The sequence below is a fragment of the Leopardus geoffroyi genome, chromosome A3 (assembly GCF_018350155.1).
Source record: "Leopardus geoffroyi isolate Oge1 chromosome A3, O.geoffroyi_Oge1_pat1.0, whole genome shotgun sequence".
In the NCBI taxonomy this organism is placed as follows: Eukaryota; Metazoa; Chordata; class Mammalia; order Carnivora; family Felidae; genus Leopardus; species Leopardus geoffroyi.
This window is the reverse complement of record NC_059336.1, coordinates 89,829,803-89,849,548: the sequence shown is the minus strand read 5'-3', so window position 1 is coordinate 89,849,548 and position 19,746 is coordinate 89,829,803. Positions and strand designations below refer to the sequence as shown.

Genomic DNA, 19,746 nt, shown 5'->3' with positions numbered 1-19,746 from the left:
TGAGTTCGAGCCCCGCGTCGGGCTCTGGGCTGATGGCTCAGAGCCTGGAGCCTGTTTCCGATTCTGTGTCTCCCTCTCTCTCTGCCCCTCTCCCGTTCATGCTCTGTCTCTCTCTGTCCCAAAAATAAACGTTGAAAAAAAAAAATTAAAAAAAAAAAAAAAAAAAAAATCCCTTCCCCAGATTTTCCTATTCTTATCACCTACTTGTTTAGACTTCATCAAGAAAACTCATTCTTAATATATTCCCATATGTTTGATTAATCTTCCCCCCATTACCTCTGAATATAACCTAAATGCTTGAAGGATTTAAAAGATGAATGCTTCAAAACTAAGCAAGTGTCATCAGCAACTCTTCCTCTGAGATTAAATGATTTTGGTATAAATTAAAGTTTGAAAGAGTCCCTCCCTAAGTTTTTAATATTAAAAGGCAGTAGTCTTTATGCTGTGTATGAAATAACAATTTAGATCTAAGGACACATACAGGTTGAAAAATGAAAGGATGGAAAAAGATAGTCCATGCAAATGGTAACCAAAAAAGCACAGGAGTGGTATACTATACTAAGTTCAGACAAAATAGATTTTAAATCAAAAATTGTTACAAGACAAGGGGCACCTGGGTGGTTTAGTTGGTTAAGCATCTGACTCTTGATTTTGGCTTGGGTTATGATTTCATGGTTCGTAGGTTCAAGCCCCGTGTCTGGCTCTGCACACAGCATGGAGCCTACCTGGGATTTTTCTCTCCCTCTTTCTCTGCCTCTCCCCTGCTCATGTTCTCTCCTTCTCTTTCAAAATAAATAAATATTTTTTTAAAAACCTATTACAAGCCAAAGGACACTATATAATCATAAAAGGGTCAAATCAAATCACCAAGAAGATATAAAAATTACAAGTATTTATGCACTCAAATACTAAATCAATTGGGCAAATTTTTAAAGAGCTAAATCAATTGGGCAAAATTTTAAAGACTTGAAGGGAGAAATACACAGCAACACAGTAATATTAAGAGATTTCAATACCTCACTTTCAATAATGGACAGATAAAACAACCATACAGAAGAACAATAAGGAAACAGAGGAACTGAGTAACACTGTAGACCAATGGGACCTAACACACATATACCGAACACTCCACCTAAAAACAGCAGAATATACATTTTTCTCAAGTACACATGAAACATTCTTTAGGGCAGAACATGTTAGGCCACAAAACAAGTCTTAACAAATTCAAGGAGACTGAAATATACAGTATTTTTCCCAATCACAACAGAATGAAACTAGCAATCAATAGCACAGAAAAAAACCTGTAAATTTCCAAATTATGTATAATTTAAACACATATTCAAAAAATTAATGGGCCAAACAAGAAGTCACAAGGGAAAATAAAAAATACTTTGACACAACTGAATATGAAGACACAAAATACCAAAACTTATGTGATACAGCAAAAGCAATGCTAAAAGGGTAGTATGTGTATATTAAAAAAAAAAAAATCATGATATCAAATCGATAGCCTAACTTACACCTCAAGGAACAATGAACTAAACCTAAAGCAAGCATAAGGAAAGAAATAATAAACAATGGAGCACAGATAAACAAAATACTGAAAATTAAAAAAAAAAAAATCAGTGAAACTAATAGCTGAGTTTTTTTAAAGACCAACAAAATTGGCAAACCCTTAACTAGATTGACTAAGAAAAAAGAAAAAAGACTCAAGATAATAAAATCAGAAAATTAAAGAGGAAAAATTACAAGGAATGGCACAGAAATAAGGCTTATAAGAGAACAGTATGAACAATTCTATACCAACAAATTGGACAGCAAAGAAGAAATGCATGAATTCCTGGAAACACACATTCTACCAACACTGAATCATGAAAGATTAGAAAATCTGAACAAACCTGTAACTAGCAAGAAGACTGAATTGGTAATCAAAAACCTCCCAACAGGGAAAAGCCAAGGACCAGATGGCTTCACTACAGAATTCTACCAAACAATTAGAAAAGAATGAACAAGGGCACCTGGGTGGCTCAGTCGGTTGAGCGTCCGACTTCGGCTCAGGTCATGATCTCGCGGTTTGTGGGTTCGAGCCCCGCATCAGGCTCTGTGCTGACAGCTGGGAGCCTGGAGCCTGCTTCGGATTCTGGGTCTCCCTTTCCCTCTGCCCCTCCCCTGCTCACGCTCTGTCTCTCTGTCTTAAAAATGAATAAAACATTTAAAAAAAATTTTTTTAATAAAAAAAAAAAGAATGAACATCAATCTTCCTAGAACATTCCCAAAAAATTGAAGAGGAAGGAACACTTCCTAACTCATTCTATGAGGCTAGTATTACCTTGATACGAAGCAGCCAGCCAAAGACACTACAAGAAAACTAACATCAATATCCTTGATAAACACAGAAGCAAAAATCCATAACAACTTACTAGCACAGAATTCATAGCACATTAAATGGATTGTATACCATATTCCAGTGGGATTTAACCCAAGGACACAAGGGTGGTTCAACATATAAAAACCAATCAACATAATAGCTCACATTAACAGAATTAAGGATAAAACAAAATGATTATTTCAACTGCTGCAGAAAAAGCATTTGACAATATTCACCACCCTTTCATAATAAAAACACTCAACAAACTAGAAAAAGAAGAAAACTACCTCAACATAGTAAGAACCAGATATGAAAAACCCACAGCAAACATCATATTCAATAGTGAAAGACTGAAAGTATTTCCTGTAAGATCAGGAATAAAGACTTTCACCACTTCTATTCAAAATAGTTCTGGAAGTTCAAACCAGAGCATTAAGCAAGAAAAGGAAATAAAAGGCAACCAAACTGGAAAGGACAAAGTAAAATATCTCATTTGTAGATGATATAGTCTTATATAGAGAAAACTTTAAAGATTACACACACGCTTAGAATAAGCTAATTCATCAAAGTATCAGAATACAAAGTCAACACACAAAAATCCATTGCATTTCTATACACAGTAAACAATTTGAAAAGAAATTACAAAAACAATTCCACTTACAATGCATTAAAAAGAATAAACAACTTAGGGGGCTCCTGGGTGGTTGAGTCAGTTGAACATCCGACTTCAGCTCAGGTCATGATTTCACAGTTTGTGAGTTCCAGCCCCACATCGGGCCCTGTGTTGACAGCTCAGAGCCCGGAGCCTGCTTCGGATTCTGTGTCTCCCTCTCTCTCTCTCTGCCCCTCCCCTGCTCACACAGTCTCTCTCAAAAATAATAAACATTAAAAAAAAGGTTCAACGGTGATTTAAAAAAATAAAATAAAAAGAATAAAATATTTAGGAATTAACCAAAAAGGTGAAAATCTTATACAGTGTAAACTACTTTACCCAAAATGACATACAAAAATTAACTAAAATGGATCAAAGACTTAAACGTAAGACCTAAAACAAGAGAACTCTTATAAGAAAACATGGAACAAAAGCTTCATGACACTGAATTTGGCAATGATTTCCTGGTATAGGTAACAAAAGGAAAAAGAGACTAACTGGACTTCATGACAAGAAAAAAAAATTGCGCATCAAAAGACACTATCAACAGAGTAAAAAGACAAACCACAGAATGGGAGAAAAAAGTATTTGCAAGTCATATATCTGATAAAAGAGTCATAGTTAGAATATATAATGAAAACTATTACAACTCAATAATAAAAAGACAAATAACCCAATTAAAAAATAGGCAAAGGATCTGAATAGACACTTTACCAAAGAAAACATACAAATGGCCAATAACCACATGAAAAAATGCTCAACATCACTAAACATCAGGGAAATGGAAATCAAAACTACAACAAGATACCACCTCATACCCTTTAAGGTGGCTACTATCAAAAAAAAAAAAAAAAAAAAAAAAAGAAACAGAAAATAAGTGCTGGTAAGAATGTAGAAACACTGAAACCCTCATGCACTGTTGATGGAGCTGCAAAAGGTAAAGCCACTGTGGGAAACAGTGCGATAGTTCCTCAAAACATTAAAAATAAAATTACCATATGATCCATCAATTCCACTTCTGGGTATATACCCCAAAGAACTGGCAGCAGTCCCAAGTATCCATTGATAAATAAATGGATTAGCAAAATATGGTAAGTGCATACAATGGAATATTATTAAGGGAATTAAATATTAAAAGGGAAGGATATTCCTACAAAGGAATTCTACATATTCTATAGTATGAGTGAACCTTGAAGACATCACGCTAAGGTGAAGTAAGCCAGTCACAAAATGACATATACTGTTAAGATTCCGCTTAAATGAGGTAACTAAAGTAGTCAAATTCATAGAAACATAAACATGGTGGTTACCAGAGGCTGGGGTGAGAGGAATGGGAAGTTGTGTTTAATGGGCACAAAGCTTCAGTTTTGCAAGATGAAAAGAGTTCTGAAAATTGGTTGTACAACAATGTTAATATATTTAACATTATCAAACTGCACACTTAAAAATGGTTAAAATGGTAAATTTTATATTTATTTTGTCACAATTAAAAATAATTCAAGCCCCAGATAAACAAAAGAGAAAATTTCTTTTTTTTTTTTTTTTTTTTTAATTTATTTTTGGGACAGAGAGAGACAGAGCATGAACAGGGGAGGGGCAGAGAGAGAGGGAGACACAGAATCGGAAACAGGCTCCAGGCTCTGAGCCATCAGCCCAGAGCCCGACGCGGGGCTCGAACTCACGGATCGCGAGATCGTGACCTGGCTGAAGTTGGACGCTTAACCGACTGCGCCACCCAGGCGCCCCAAAAGAGAAAATTTCTTGATAACAAACCTGTTTTACAGAAAATACTAAGGGATGTTCTTCAGGATGAAAGCAAGTGACACCAGTGAGTAATTCAAACTTATAGAAAACAACAAAAAGGGCTAATCAAAGCAATACTGCAGGTAATTGCAAAAGACAGTATAATGGCATACTTCTCCTTTCTTCCTTTCACTGATTTATTTATTTATTTATTTATTTTTTTTTTAAATTTTTTTTTTCAACGTTTATTTATTTTTGGGACAGAGAGAGACAGAGCATGAACAGGGGAGGGGCAGAGACAGAGGGAGACACAGAATCGGAAACAGGCTCCAGGCTCTGAGCCACCAGCCCAGAGCCTGACGCGGGGCTCGAACTCCCGGACCGCGAGATCATGACCTGGCTGAAGTTGGACGCTTAACCGACTGCGCCACCCAGGCGCCCCAAAAGAGAAAATTTCTTGATAACAAACCTGTTTTACAGAAAATACTAAGGGATGTTCTTCAGGATGAAAGCAAGTGACACCAGTGAGTAATTCAAACTTATAGAAAACAACAAAAAGGGCTAATCAAAGCAATACTGCAGGTAATTGCAAAAGACAGTATAATGGCATACTTCTCCTTTCTTCCTTTCACTGATTTAAAAAGCAACTATATCAAACAATATATATCTAACTGTATTGTTGGGCCTATAACATAGAAATGTATTTGAAAATGACAGCACAAAGGAGATCAACAGGAACAGAGTGCAAGGGAACAGGAAAATGACCCCATGGGGCGCCTGGGTGGCTCAGTCCGTTGAGCTTCCAACTTCAGCTCAGGTCATGATCTCACAGTTCATGGGTTTGGCCCGCATCAGGCTCTGTGCTGACAGCTCAGAGCCTGGAGCCTGCTTGGATTCTGCGTCTCCCTCTATCTCTGCCCCTCCTGGCACGTTCTCTCTTGTTCTCTCTCTCTCTCTCAAAAATAAACATTAAAAAAAAATTTTTTTTAATGAAAAAAGAAAATGACACCAGATAGTAACTCAAAAAAAGGGAAGAAATGAAGAGTACAAAAAAGGGATAAGTAGATTAATATAACAATCACTACAAATATATCTTTGTTATTCTACCTTCTGCCAGATTCTTCAAAAAACCTAAGATTTTATAAAGTTTTAACTATAACAACATATTGCTGAGTATAACACATGTAGACATATGCCTAATAGTAACAGCATTAAAGAAGGGGTAGGGAATGGACCTGTATGGGCATAAAGTTTCTATGTGGCAATATAAAGACTAAAGGAAAAAAACAGATACAAGATATACAGAAAATAAAAAGCTAAATAGCAGAAATAAATCCAAGCATATTATTAACACTACACGTGAATGAACCAAACAATCCAATCAAAGGCATATATTGTGTTAGACTGCATGAAAAAGAAGATTCAACTGTATGCTATCTATAGGAGACACACTTTAGGGGCGCCTGGGTGGTGCAGTCGGTTAAGCGTCCGACTTCAGCCAGGTCACGATCTCGCGGTCCGTGAGTTCGAGCCCCGCGTCGGGCTCTGGGCTGATGGCTCAGAGCCTGGAGCCTGTTTCCCATTCTGTGTCTCCCTCTCTCTCTGCCCCTCCCCTGTTCATGCTCTGTCTCTCTCTGTCCCAAAAATAAATAAACATTGAAAAAAAAAATTTTTTTTAAAAAAAAAGGAGACACACTTTAGGCTCAAAAAGACAAACAGGTTATAAGTTAAAGAATAGATAAAAAAGATTTACTATGCAAACAATCATAAAATAGATAGAGTGGCTATAGTAATATCAAGACAAAACATATTAAAACATAATGAAATACCTAAGAACAAATTTAACCAAGGAGGTGAAAGACTTGTACTCTGAAAACTATAAAACACTGATGAAAGAATTGAGTACAACACAAATGGAAAGGTATTCCATGCTCATGGAATGGAAGAACCAATATTGTTAAAATTTCCATACTACCCAAAGCAATCTGCAGATTCAATACAATCCCTATCAAAATGCCAGGAACACTTAATCCTTGTATGGAACCACAAAAAACCCCAAATAGCCAAAGCAATCTTGAAAAGTAAAGGAGTCCTTGGGTGGCTCAGTCAGTTAAGCGTCTGACTCTTGATTTCAGCTCAGGTCATGATCTCATAGTTATGAGACTGAGCCCCACATTGGGGTCCAGGCTGAACATGAAGCCTGCTTAAGATTCTCTCTCTCAACTTAACAGAAGACCATAGGGGAAGGGAAGGGAAAAAAAAAAAAAAAAAAAAGTTACAAACAGAGAGGGAGGGAGGCAAACCATAAGAGACTCTTAAATGCAGAGAACTGAGGGTTGATGGGGGGTGGGGACGAGGGGAAAGTGGGTGATGGGCATTGAGGAGGGCACTTGTTGAGATGAGCACCAGGTGTTGTATGTAAACCAATTTGACAATAAATATTAAAAAAAAAAAAATTCTCTCTCTCTCTCTCTCTCTCTCCCCCCTTTTGCCCCTCCCTCATGAGTACATGCACTCTCTCAAATAAAAAAAAAAAAAAAAAAGGAAGAAAACAAAAACAAAAACAAAACTGGAGGTATCACAATCCCAGATCTCAAGATATACTACAAAGCTACAATATCAAAACAATACAGGGGCGCCTGAATGACTCAGTCGGTTAGGTGTCCAATTTCAGCTCAGGTCATGATTTCACAGTTCGTGAATTACAGCCCCGCACCGGGCTGGGTGCTGACAGCTCAGAGCCTGGAGCCTGCTTCAGATTCTGTGTCTCCCCTGCCCCACTCACGCTCTGTCTCTGTCTCCTTCAAAAATAAATAAACATTAAAAAAAATTATTTTTAAACAGTATAGTACTGGCACACACACACAAATATATATATAAATGGAACAAAATAGAGCCCAGAAATAATATAATATTAACATAACATAAATTGATTATATGACCATTAATCTTTGACAAAGGAGGCAAGAATATGTAATAGAAGATAGTACCTTCCTTCAACAAATGGTGTTGGAAAAAGTGAACAGCTACATGCAAAAGAATGAAACTGGACCACTTTCTTATACCACATACCAAAATAAACTTAAAATGGAAAAAAAAAAAAAAAAAAAAGATGGATTAAGGACCTAAATGTGAGATCCGAAACCATAAAAATCCTAGAAGGGCTCACAGTCAGTAATTTCTCTGACACTGGCCACACAACATTCTTCTAGATATGTCTCCTGAGTCAAGAGAAACAAAAGCAAAACTAAACTCTTTGGGATTACATCAAAATAAAAAGCTTCTGCACAGCAAAGTAAATAATCAACAAAACTAAAGACAACCTACTGAATGGGAGAAGGTATTTGCAAATGACACATCCAATACAGGGTTAGTACCCAAAAAATATAAAAAACTTACACAACACCAAAAAAGCAAATAATCCAATTAAAAAATGGGCAAAAGACATGAACAGACATTTCTCCAAAGAAGATATCAGATGGTGAAGAGACACAAGAAAAGATGCTCAACATGAAGGAAATACACATCAAAATCACAATGAGGTATCACCTCACATCTCTAAGAATGACTAAAATCAAAAACGCAAGAAACAAATGTTGGTGAACAAATGTGGAGAAAAAGGAGCCCTCAGGCACTGCTGGTGGAAATGCAAACTGATGCAGCCTCCATGGAAAACAGTATGAAGGTTCTTAAAAAAATTAAAAATAGAACTACTACATGATCCAGTAATTTCACTACTGAGCATTTACCCTCAAAATATGAAAACATTAATTTGAGAAGATAAATGCGCCCCTATGTTTACTGCAGCATTATTTATAATAGACAAATTATGGAAGCAGCCCAAGTGTTCATTGATAGACAAATGGATAAAGAAGATGTATAGATACACACACACACACACACACACACACACACACACACCAGAATATTACTCAGCCATAAAAGAAGATGAAATCTTGCCGTTTGCAATAACATGGATGGATCTGGAGGGTATAATGCTAAGTGAAAGAAGTCAATCAGGGAAAGACAAATACCATATGATTTCATTCATATGGGGAATTTAAGAAACAAAACAAAGAAAAAAGAGACAAACCAAAAAAGACTCTTGTCTATAGAGAACAAACTGATGGTTACCAGACGGGAAGTAGGTGGGGGGGATGGGTGAAATAGGTAAAGGGGATTAAGAATATACTTACTAATCATGATGAGCACTGAGTAATGTATAGAATTGTTCAATCACTTTATTGTACACCTGAAATGAATGTAATACTGTATATTAACTATACTGGAATTAAAATTTAAAAATATTTTTTAAAAACAATATGAAAACAAAAAAAAATTACTCAATACAAACAGGAATGTTTCACAATAATAAAACAGTCAGGGGTGCCTGGGTGGCTCAGTTGGTTAGGCAACTGACTTCAGCTCAGGTCATGATCTCACGGTTTGTGAGTACGAGCCCCATAATGGGCTCTGTGCTGACAGCCCAGAGCCTGGAGCCTACTTCAGATTCTGTGTCTTCCCCTCTCTCTACCCCTCCCCTGCTCACACTCTGTGTCTCTCTGTCTCTCAATAATAAATAAATGTTAAAATTAAAAATTAAAAAAAAATAAGTCAATCCACCAAGAATGCATAATAATTAAAAATCTATATGCACCTAACACCAGAGCCCCCAGTAAAAAATGAAAGAAAAACTGAAAGAAATGAAGGAAGAAATAGACAATTCAACAATTAGACTTCAATACCCCATTTTCAAAAAAGTAGATGGATAGAGATTCTGTGAATCATTCTTGAACATTAAAAAGAGAGCAGAACAAATGGAATTAGAAATTTAAAAAACAATACCATTTACAGTAGCACACTCCAAAATTAAAATACTTAGGTATAAATCTAACCAAATATGTACAGAATCTATATGAAAGAAACTATAAGCCTCTGGTAAAAGAAATCAAAGAGGAGCTAATTAAATGGACAGATATTCCATGTTCATGGTTTATCAGACTCAATACTGTCAACATGTCAGCTCCTCGTAATATGATGTATAGATTCAACACGATTCCAATCACAATCAAAATTCCAGGCAAATTATGTTGTGGGTATTGACAGATTTTTCTTAAAGTTTATAAGAAAAGGCAAAAGACCAGAACAGCCAATACAAAATTAAAGAAGACAAAGTGGGAGGGCTGATACTATCTGACTTCACGACTCACTATAAAGCTACAGCAATCAAAAAAGTGTAGTATTGGCACAAGAACATACAAACAGATCACTGTAACAGAACAAAGCCCAGAAACAGACCCACATAAATACAGTCAACTCATCTTGGACAGAGGAACAAAGGTAATATAAGGGAGCAAAGATGTTCTTTTCAACAAATGGTAGTGGAACTACTAGACATCTACATCCAAAAAAATGAATCTAATGAAAAAAATGAATCTAAACACTAATTTTACATGTTTCACAAAATTTAACTCAAAACAGATCACAGATATAAATACAAAATGCAAAACTATAAAAACTATAAAACACCTAAAAGATAATATAAGAGAAAACCTAGATGACCTTGAGTATGATGATGAGTTTTTAGGTATAGCACCAAAAGCACAATCCTTGAAAGAAATAATTAATAAACTGGGCTAATTAAAATTAAAAACTTCTGTTCTGTGAAAGACAATGTCAAAAGAATGAAAAGACAAGCGACAGACCAGGAGAAAATATTTGTAAAAGACGATACGGACTATTAACCAAAATACACAACTCTTATTAAAATTCAAAGATACAAAAACAAACAACCCAATTAGAAAATGGGTAATAGGGGCGCCTGAGTGGCTCAGCTGGTTAAGCATCTGACTTCGGCTCAGGTCATGATCTTGTGTTCATGAGTTCAAGCCCCACACTGGGATCTCTGCTGTCAGTGCAGATCCTGCTTTGGATCCTGTCTCCCTCTCTCTCTGCCCCTCCCCCACGTGTGCTATCTCTCTCTCTCTCTCTCTCAAAACTAAATAAATACATTAAAAAAAAAAAAGAAAATGGGTAATAGATCTGAACAGACGCTTCATCAAAAAAGATGTATATCTGGAAAACAAGAACACGACAAGGTGCTCAATATCATATATTATTAGGGAAATGCAAATTAAAACAGTGAGATCACCACTACACACCTACTAGAAGGGCCAAAACCCAAAACACTGACAATACCAAATGCTGCTCAGAATACAGAGCAACAGGAACTCTTATTCATTACTCAATGATGATGGGAACGCAAAATGGTACAATCACTCTGGAAGACACTCTGGCAGTTTCTTACAAAACTAAACACACTCTTAGCATACAATCTAGCATTCCCTTAAACCAAAGCCTAATCCAGAGCAAGGCTCAACCCTGCTCAATTGTATGAAGGCTGAGAGAAGTGAGGATACTGCAGAAAACTATGAGACTAGCAGATAGCAGAGGTTGGTTCATGAATTTAAGGAAAAAAGTGGTCTCCATAACAAAAGTGTAACATGAAGCAGCAAGCGCTGATATAGAAGGTGCAGCAAGTTATCCAGAAGACCCAGCTAAGAAAATTAATGAAGGCAGCTATACTAAACAGATTTTCAATGTAGACAAAACAGCCTTATGTTGGAAGAAGACGCCGTCTAGGGTTTCCATAGCTAGAAAGAAGTCAACACCTGGCTTCAAAGCTTCAAAGGACAGGCTACTCTCTTGTTAGGGGCTAATGCAGCTGGTGACTTTAAATTGAAGCCAATGATCATTTATCATTCTGAAAATCCTGGGGCCCTTAAGAATTATATACTCTGCCTGTACTCTATAAATGGAAACACAAAGCCTAGAAGACAGTTATGTCTGTTTATAACATGGTTTAATAAACATTTTAACCCCACTGCTGAGACCCTGATCAAAGACCTTAATGTAAGAGCAAAAATTATAAAACTCTTAGAGGGAACATACAGGTAAATCTTTATGAATTCACATTCGGCAACAGATTCTAAGTTAGGACACCAAAAGCATGAGCAACAAAAGAAAAAAAGACAAATAAGACTTCATCAAAAATAAAAACTTTTTGGGGCATGTGGGTAGCTCAGGTGGTTAAACATCTGACTCTTGGTCTCAGCTCAGGTCTTCATCTCAGGGTTGTAAGTTCAACCCCTGCATTGGGCTCCATGCTGGGCATGGAGCCTACTTTAAAAAATAACATAACATAACATAACATAACATAACATAACATAACACAACACAACACAACACAACACAATAAAATAAAATCTATTGTGCTTCAAAGAACACTATCAAGAATGTGAAAAACCCACAGACTGGGAAAAAATATTGCAAAGCAGACACCTTAAAAAAGAATATTAAATTCACATTGTGGAAAATATGAAGAATAAATAAATAATTCTTACATCTCAAAAGTACATAGACAAATGACCAAAATAAAAATAAGCAAAGGATCTGAATGGGCATGTCACCAAAGAAGATATACAAATGGCTAATAAGCACAAGAAAAGATGCTCAATATCATAAGCCATCAGGGAAATCCAAGTCAAAACCACAATGAGATACCACATCACATCCACCACAATGGTTATAATCAAAGTCAAATAATAACAAATGTTGACAAAGATGTAAAGAGATTGGAATTTTAGTACACTGCTTGTAGGAATGTAAAAGAGTGCAGCAGCCATTTGGGGAAACAATCGGACAGTTCCTCAAAGGACAAATATGGACTTACCACATGTCCAGCAGCAATTCCACTCCTAAATATACACCCAATAGAAATGAAAACATGTCCACATAAAAACTTGTACATAAATGTTTATAGCAACATTCTTCATAACAGCCAAAAGGTAGGAAAAAAACCAAATGTTTATCAACCAATGAATGAAAAACAAATATAGTATACCCATACAATGAAATTTTAATCTGGCTCAGTCGGTTAAGCATTGGACTCCTGGTTTCAGCTCAGGTCATGATCTCACCGTTTCATGAGTTTGAGCCCCACACTGGGCTCTGCGCTGGCAGTGCGGAGCCTGCTTGAGATACACTCACTCTCTCTCTCTCTCTCTCTCTCTCTCGCTCTCGCTCTCTGCCCATCCCCTACTCACGCTCTCTCAAAAATAAGCTTAAAAAAAAAAAAGCAAAACCATTATCATTTATAAAATATCCCAATAAAATCCAGCAGTTCCTGGGGCGCCTGGGTGGCGCAGTCGGTTAAGCGTCCGACTTCAGCCAGGTCACGATCTCGCGGTCCGTGAGTTCGAGCCCCGCGTCGGGCTCTGGGCTGATGGCTCAGAGCCTGGAGCCTGTTTCTGATTCTGTGTCTCCCTCTCTCTCTGCCCCTCCCCCGTTCATGCTCTGTCTCTCTCTGTCCCAAAAATAAATAAACGTTGAAAAAAAAAAAAAATTAAAAAAAAAAAAAAATCCAGCAGTTCCTTAAGAGAAAACACTATGACACAGTTTTTATGCTAAGAAAACAAGGATTAATATTAAGAATAAAATATATATTGGGGTACCTGAGTGGCTCAGTCTGGTTAAGCCTCCGACATTGGCTCAGCTCATGATCTCCCAGTTTGTGAGTTCAAGCTCCGGGTTTGTGAGTTCAAGTTCTGTGTCGGGCTCACTGCTGACAGCTCAGAGCCTGGAGCCTACTTCGGATTCTGTCTGTCTGTCTGTGTCTCTCTCTCTCCCCACCTCCCCCACTCATGCGCGCACATGCGCGCTCTCTCTCTCTCTCTCTATTTCAAAAATAAACAAATATTATAAAAAATTTAAAAGAATAAAATATGTGTCAATAGGTCAAAAAAGATAAATTATACACTGTAGACAAATTTGGAGACAGGGGTCAGGAAAGTGAAAAAGGGGTTCAGGCCTGATGTTGAACATCAAGAGAGGGCTAGAGGCTAAGAGTGAAGATGTGCAAGAAGCGGAGGGAGGAAACACAAAGATTTCCAAACACTGTTCATGACCCAGTTAAAAGATGGAGACCAAGAATTTCTGGTGATACCAATCCATATAACCGAATTATCTTCCCTAGCACAGCTCAGAAATTTAAGTTTAGGAATTACAAGGAGAGGTGTTTGAAATGATCCATGTTCAACGGCCTGCAGAACCAGTGTTAAGACCAACACGGTAAAAGCTCTGAACCACTCACTTCCTAAACTCCTTAAAAAGACTTGGTTGTAAGGCTGGGCACATTTCACTCCGAACTTACAAAGTCTCATGCCTTAGCTCAGTCTCACAACTATAAACTTAATTGCTACCTTATACATTACCATTAGTACATCCTTATGATCTAATAAGAGAGAAATAAGTGAATCAAACTCTTACAATTTTGTCATTTAACTTGACACTAGACAGAACTAAATGTTTCCTATCATTTGGTCTCATCCTTTTAATACACTGCATTAAATACTACACAACTTATCTTCAAAAAACTTTATAGTTCATAAATTTCTAGCAAGAAACACTAAAGTCTCTTTCCCCTTTAAACATCTTCCAACTTATGCCAGTAAAATTTAATGTCAGCAAACTAAGGGAAAAAATCATAATACTCTTTATATCATCTTAAAACCACCTTTACTTTAATTTTTTAATGTTTATTCATTTTTGAGAGACAGAGAGTCAGAACATGAGTGGGGGAGGGGCAGAGAGAGAGGGGAAACAGAATCCAAAGCAGGCTCCAGGCTCTGAGCTGTCAGCACAAAGTCCGATGCAGGGCTCAAACTCACAAACCATGAGATCATGACCTGAGCCAAAGTCAGATGCTTAACCAACTGAGCCACCCAGGCGCCCCTTAAAACTACATTTAATACTGAACACCTTCTATACCTTCATATATTCTCCAAGGTAAGCAGTAAAATACCTGATTTCTCTTAAAACAAAAACAAAAAAAAATCCCACTTCTTTGGAGGGAGTGGGGGAGAAACACTAGGCTCTAAGAAGTAGGGTTGTCTATTATATATAGATCACTATTAGACGGGATAATAATTTTTCATATTGTCTATAATAAGAGTTAAAGTGGTTTAATACACTCCTCTTCTAGGCTTGGAGATATAAATTTAAATACTAATAGTTTGATTCAAACAAGAAATCATAGAACAAAATAAAAGTTAGAAGACCTCATCCACAAGTGTAGCTTTAATTATGGTCTATATGCAGATAACTTACAGCTTGAAATCTCCAATCCAGACTTCTCCTTTGATCTCCAAAAACAATCTTAACACTCATCTCAGCCAATCCCATCAACCCCTCCCTCCCATCACTCCCACCTTTAACCTGGCCATATCTCAATATTTGACACAATCATTCATCCAATAATCTAACACCAAACACCTTCTTGCCTCCACGTTCCACACCTAATCCATTATTAGTGTAATAATAATGTAAAATTAATGGATAAGTACAATGATTTTACCTCTTAAATATTTCTCCAATCGGTCTGTTTTTTTTTTTCTATATCCACCAACACCTCCTTGTTGCAAAATATGATCATCTTTTGCCTGGCAATACTGCAATGGCTTACTAATTAGCATCCCTGACATACTGCCACTTCCCCTTCCCCATCCTGCTGTCAAAGCTGTTCTCCACTCTGCTACAAAGTGATGTTTCTGAAACACAAATTTTACTATATACCCCATTTTCAATGACTTTCCAAAGCTCCAGAGATAAATCTTTTATCTATATTGGCCTTTAGTTTCCTGGAAATGCCATGCTTTCTCCCACATTACCTTTCCATGTGCCTTTCCCTCAACTGAGAGGCTTTCTCTTTGCTAGTTAACTTTAATTTGTCTTCAGATCTTAGCTCTATCAGAACTTCCTCAGGGAAGCTTTCCCCAGCTTCACTAACAAGATCAGATTCCATTTCCGTATGCTTTCAAAGCATGTTAGTACATATCAGTTTTACTTTTATTCATGTGGCCAAATGAATTTTGTCTGCCTCCCTCGTATGTGAACACTAGTGAGGCAGAGATTAAAAAAAAAAAAAAAAAAAAATGTTTGGGTTCACCAAGGTTCCAACCAGCACAACAGGTGAATGCCCTAATGAGTGCTCAATGAGTAAGTGCCCACTGGAATATTTACCAGGCAAAACAATAATTCTTTAATGATCAACAGTCTATAGGCATCAATGTCCAAAAGAACTTTCTATGATTAAGGAACTATTCCGTATCTGCACTTTCCAATAGTGGCCGCTAGTCAAGTGTGGCTATTGAGCACTTAGTATAACAGAGGCATTGAATTTTTAAATTAACTAAATAAGATGTAAAGAGCCGCATATGGCTAGTAATGACTGTACTGAACAGCACAAGTCTATGTAAGTCTTTTCTCTTTTCAACTGTTGTACTTTGCTGCATTTTGTCACTCTGCACAGTTTACATACATCTTGTCTATGGAGCAGTCCTAGACAATAAACCCCTGGGCTTCTTTTGGTCCTCACACATACCCTGCACACAACAGAAACTTTAATAAATGTCTGATGATTTGATATCTGAATTGTAGAGCAAACTTTCTTTTTCTCCCTGAGAAGCTAATGAATTAAATGTAGTTATTTTCAAACCGGTCTTCAGAAGCCAACCATAAAATCAGTTCTCCATTGTGTAATACCTTGTGCTTTCTAGCTTTCCAGACTGTTTGGAACTGCCGCATAAACCTCCTGCTACCGACTGGGGACCCCTTTATTGCTACAAACGAGGGTCCGGTGAAGTACAATAGGCGAGGAGCCTCTAGAGACTAATCATGTAGTGTCCATAATCCACACTACTCCCTCAAGAAGAGTCCTTCCTGCCCTTCAGGCATACTAATCTAATTGTCTCCCCAACAAAACAGTCCCTGGGCAACCTTACTCTCCACTCCAACACCGCCGTTTTCCCCTCCCGCAGGGCACAAGGAGCCCCACCTCCCTCCCAAAGCGTTGCTTCACCACACCCACTGGGAATACTGGCTCTCAGAACGTCTGGTGTAATTCAAAAAGCCCGGGACCCAACGAGAGGAGTAAACAAGAGAGGTCTTTGCCAGCAAGAATGGGAAACTTGGCGTAGCCAACCAGAACCTGAACAAGAGTGTGGGCCCAGGACGCGAGATGGCCCCTACAAGGCTCTAAAAGCGCGCTTATTATTTGTCGGGCACCGTGACCCGCAGCGAGCAGGAGGCAGCAGGGTAGAAAGCAGGCGGAGCGCTCAGGGACTACCCGTCACCCTGCCCGACGACAGCCCACATCTCTCCCCCGCCTGGCTCACCTTCTCCGGGCCGGTCCGCTCGTCCTCCAAGAAGCGGTGGCTCGGGCGCGACGACGAAAGCAAACTCCCGCTGGGGTGCGCCTGCAGCCAGGCCTTGGCCTCCTCGTCGTCCTCGTCGTCCGTGCTCTCCCGTGGCTGGCTCTCGTAATTAAAGTCCGAGTCCAGCTCCCGCCCCTCCCCTTCCTCCACCTCCTCCACCACCTCCACTACCTCGACCACCTCGTCCTCTTCCTGGTTCGCAGACTCCTCCGCCTCTTCCTCCTCCTCCTCCTCCTCCTCGAGCTCGCCGGGCCACGGCAGGTCCTCAGGCTCCATGTTGGCGTCTCGCTCTAGGAGGCAGAGGAGGAGGGGGAGAGGGGAAAGGGGAGGAAGGGTAGGGGAAGAGAGCTGACTGGCGGTTGCGGCCGCGCGCAGGCGCAAAGACCGCCGCGGCCTCGCACCCGGCGCCGCGACGCGCGGACGGGGCGGGGCAGGGAGTGAGAGCGCGGGTTGCTAAGGACGCCCCGCGGGGTGGCCCGAGGTGTGGCTGGAGCTGGCGAGGGAGTGGCGTAGCCCTCGTCACACGCTGGGACGTTGCTCACAGTACTGAAAGCTCACAATAAACTCGGACTGGGGTCTTCTCGAGGGAGGGGAGAATTTCGTCCTCGGTTGGACCAAGTCAAAACTGAATTTTCCCCTTGCACCGGGAGGAGATCAGACTCTAGGATAAACCTATGATAATCAAACTTGCAAGTTACAAATTTTTAAAGGTTGAGTGCCTGCCATGCGACAGGCTGTAGGATGGGCACTTGAACCTAGCGGCGAAAAAGTGGGGCGGTAGAGGGGTTAAGCTAGTACCAGAAAAATGGAAGTTTGAATCCTGACATCGCCACTTACATTGGTGTGACTGAGCCTCTATAAAATGATAAGAGGCCTTCACATAGGAAGGTTGTGATAATCAAAGCAGATAACCAACGTAAAGGACTTAGTGGTAGGTATTATTCATTGATTATTGTGCGGTAACTCATTAAATGCCCGCAGTTCTGTGAGATTAGTATTAATACCATTTCATATTTGAAGAATCTAAGGCTCAGAAAAATAACGTGCCCAAAGCCTCTTACCTAGTAATTGGCTGGCTATGCAATCCCAAGTCTTCTGTAAATCCAGTAAATTGCCCTGGCCCAGACCTATAAGCTAATAAAGAATAAAGAGTAAGTATTTGTGCTGATAGTACATACAATTTTAGTCTAGTCAATGACTTTGAAATGCTTTGGAAACAAAGCTTTCCTGATTAATTCAGGAACCCCTATAAAAGAAATAGCAAATTAAAGAATCTTGAGATGCTTTGCTATTACCTAAGGAGACAGCCATAATTAGAATCCAGCAAAAGTTCTTCATGGTACCTATCCACAATTGCAGAGATAAATTGGTAGTGATATCAAACCAACATTGGCAAGGTAATTTTTAGGAGTACTGTCAAGGATGTATGTCCTATCTCTCTATGACCCAATTCTAGCAAAACTATAAAGATAGAACATGGACTGGAGCCCAAAGCCTCAGGGCTCCTGTGAACATCTCTAAATGGACTATGAGTACATTCAAACACCACTCTTCTTATGACAAGTTGAGGCTTTTCCTTGCTAGAGAGCTATGGATATAATGATAGAAAAAGAAAGTTGCTTGATTTTGTATTCCTGACTGGAGAAACCCAGTAACAGGGACACACATTTCACTGATACTGTTATTAAATAATTCTGTAAACCTTTACCATTTACTTAGAAACTCCACTATGCTTATCATCCACAAATTTCAGGAAAAATGAAGGGAACTAATGGAATTCTAAAACTAAGTATCAAAGTTCTCGGAAACTCTCCAACCTCCAAGGCCCAAAGTACTTCCATTTGCCTTGATAGCAAGGACATCATTCTACTGTAGGCTTCACAAGTTATCTCCTTCTGAGTTCATAACAGGCTGCCTCATGTACTTGGGAATTATTTCCAATATAGATTCTACCTTAAAACAAGCTGATATGACTAATTGCTGCAGGGGACCCACACTATAACTCCTGCTTTACCAACAATAGGTGGAAGCTGCATTTCCAAAGCACCTACCTAAGCAGTTTCTGCAGGATCTGAAATCCAGAGATTTCTGAAAAAAGCATCAGAAAAAAAAAATTTTTTTTCCCTTGATCCTCAATGGAAAAATCTCATCAGGCACCATTAAGGACAACCCAACAGTAAAACTACAAGGCTTTGATCCTTGGATTCATGTTACTCAACAAAAAATACATGCATTATTTTTTCTGGGATATTGGATGTCTAATCCATTCATTGCAAGACCTCAAACCAAAGATTCTCAGGAATTCTCCAGAGCTGCTGACTACAGAAATGGAGAGCGTATGCCCATTACAACAGAACAAGATTGATTTTCTGATTCTTCAGTATCCTTCACCCTACCACTAATCTTGCCTATTATTGTTCTTTGACAACCCTTTTAACTAACAAAATGATGTCTCTATATGATCCCCTTGATCTTCATACTGTTACTTTTGACTCCCTGTGCTCTTCTGCCACTTATGAAAAAGCAATTTTAAAAAAGAAAGAAAAGGATAGAAAACAATATGCTCTAATGTGTTTTTCTCAAGCCATAGCCACTGCTCTTAATTTAATGGCTGAAATGTTTCAGTCTTTTCAGCAGCTTCCACATTCCAAGTCAGTAGTCTGAAAGATAAGCTGATGTCCCCTGAGTCTGAACCTTCCAGAGAAGAAATT

The 19,746-nt window shown here is 38.6% G+C and overlaps 1 protein-coding gene across 7 annotated transcripts in view; it reads right to left on the bottom strand.

Annotated features, from left to right (window-relative positions):
- The window catches only part of ALMS1 (ALMS1 centrosome and basal body associated protein), a 227,085-nt gene extending 209,669 nt beyond the window's left edge, over positions 1 to 17,416 (bottom strand). For 6 of the 7 annotated variants that reach the window (XM_045446475.1, XM_045446474.1, XM_045446476.1 and 3 more), the window contains exon 1: positions 16,997 to 17,416. In XM_045446475.1, the coding sequence (XP_045302431.1) occupies positions 16,997 to 17,311 (315 nt within the window). In that variant the 5' untranslated portion in view covers positions 17,312 to 17,416. Of the gene's footprint in view, positions 1 to 8,959; positions 8,985 to 16,996 lie in introns of those variants that run through there. The other variant, XM_045446479.1, reaches the window with a different exon arrangement.
- Between the last annotated feature and the right edge of the window lie 2,330 nt (positions 17,417 to 19,746).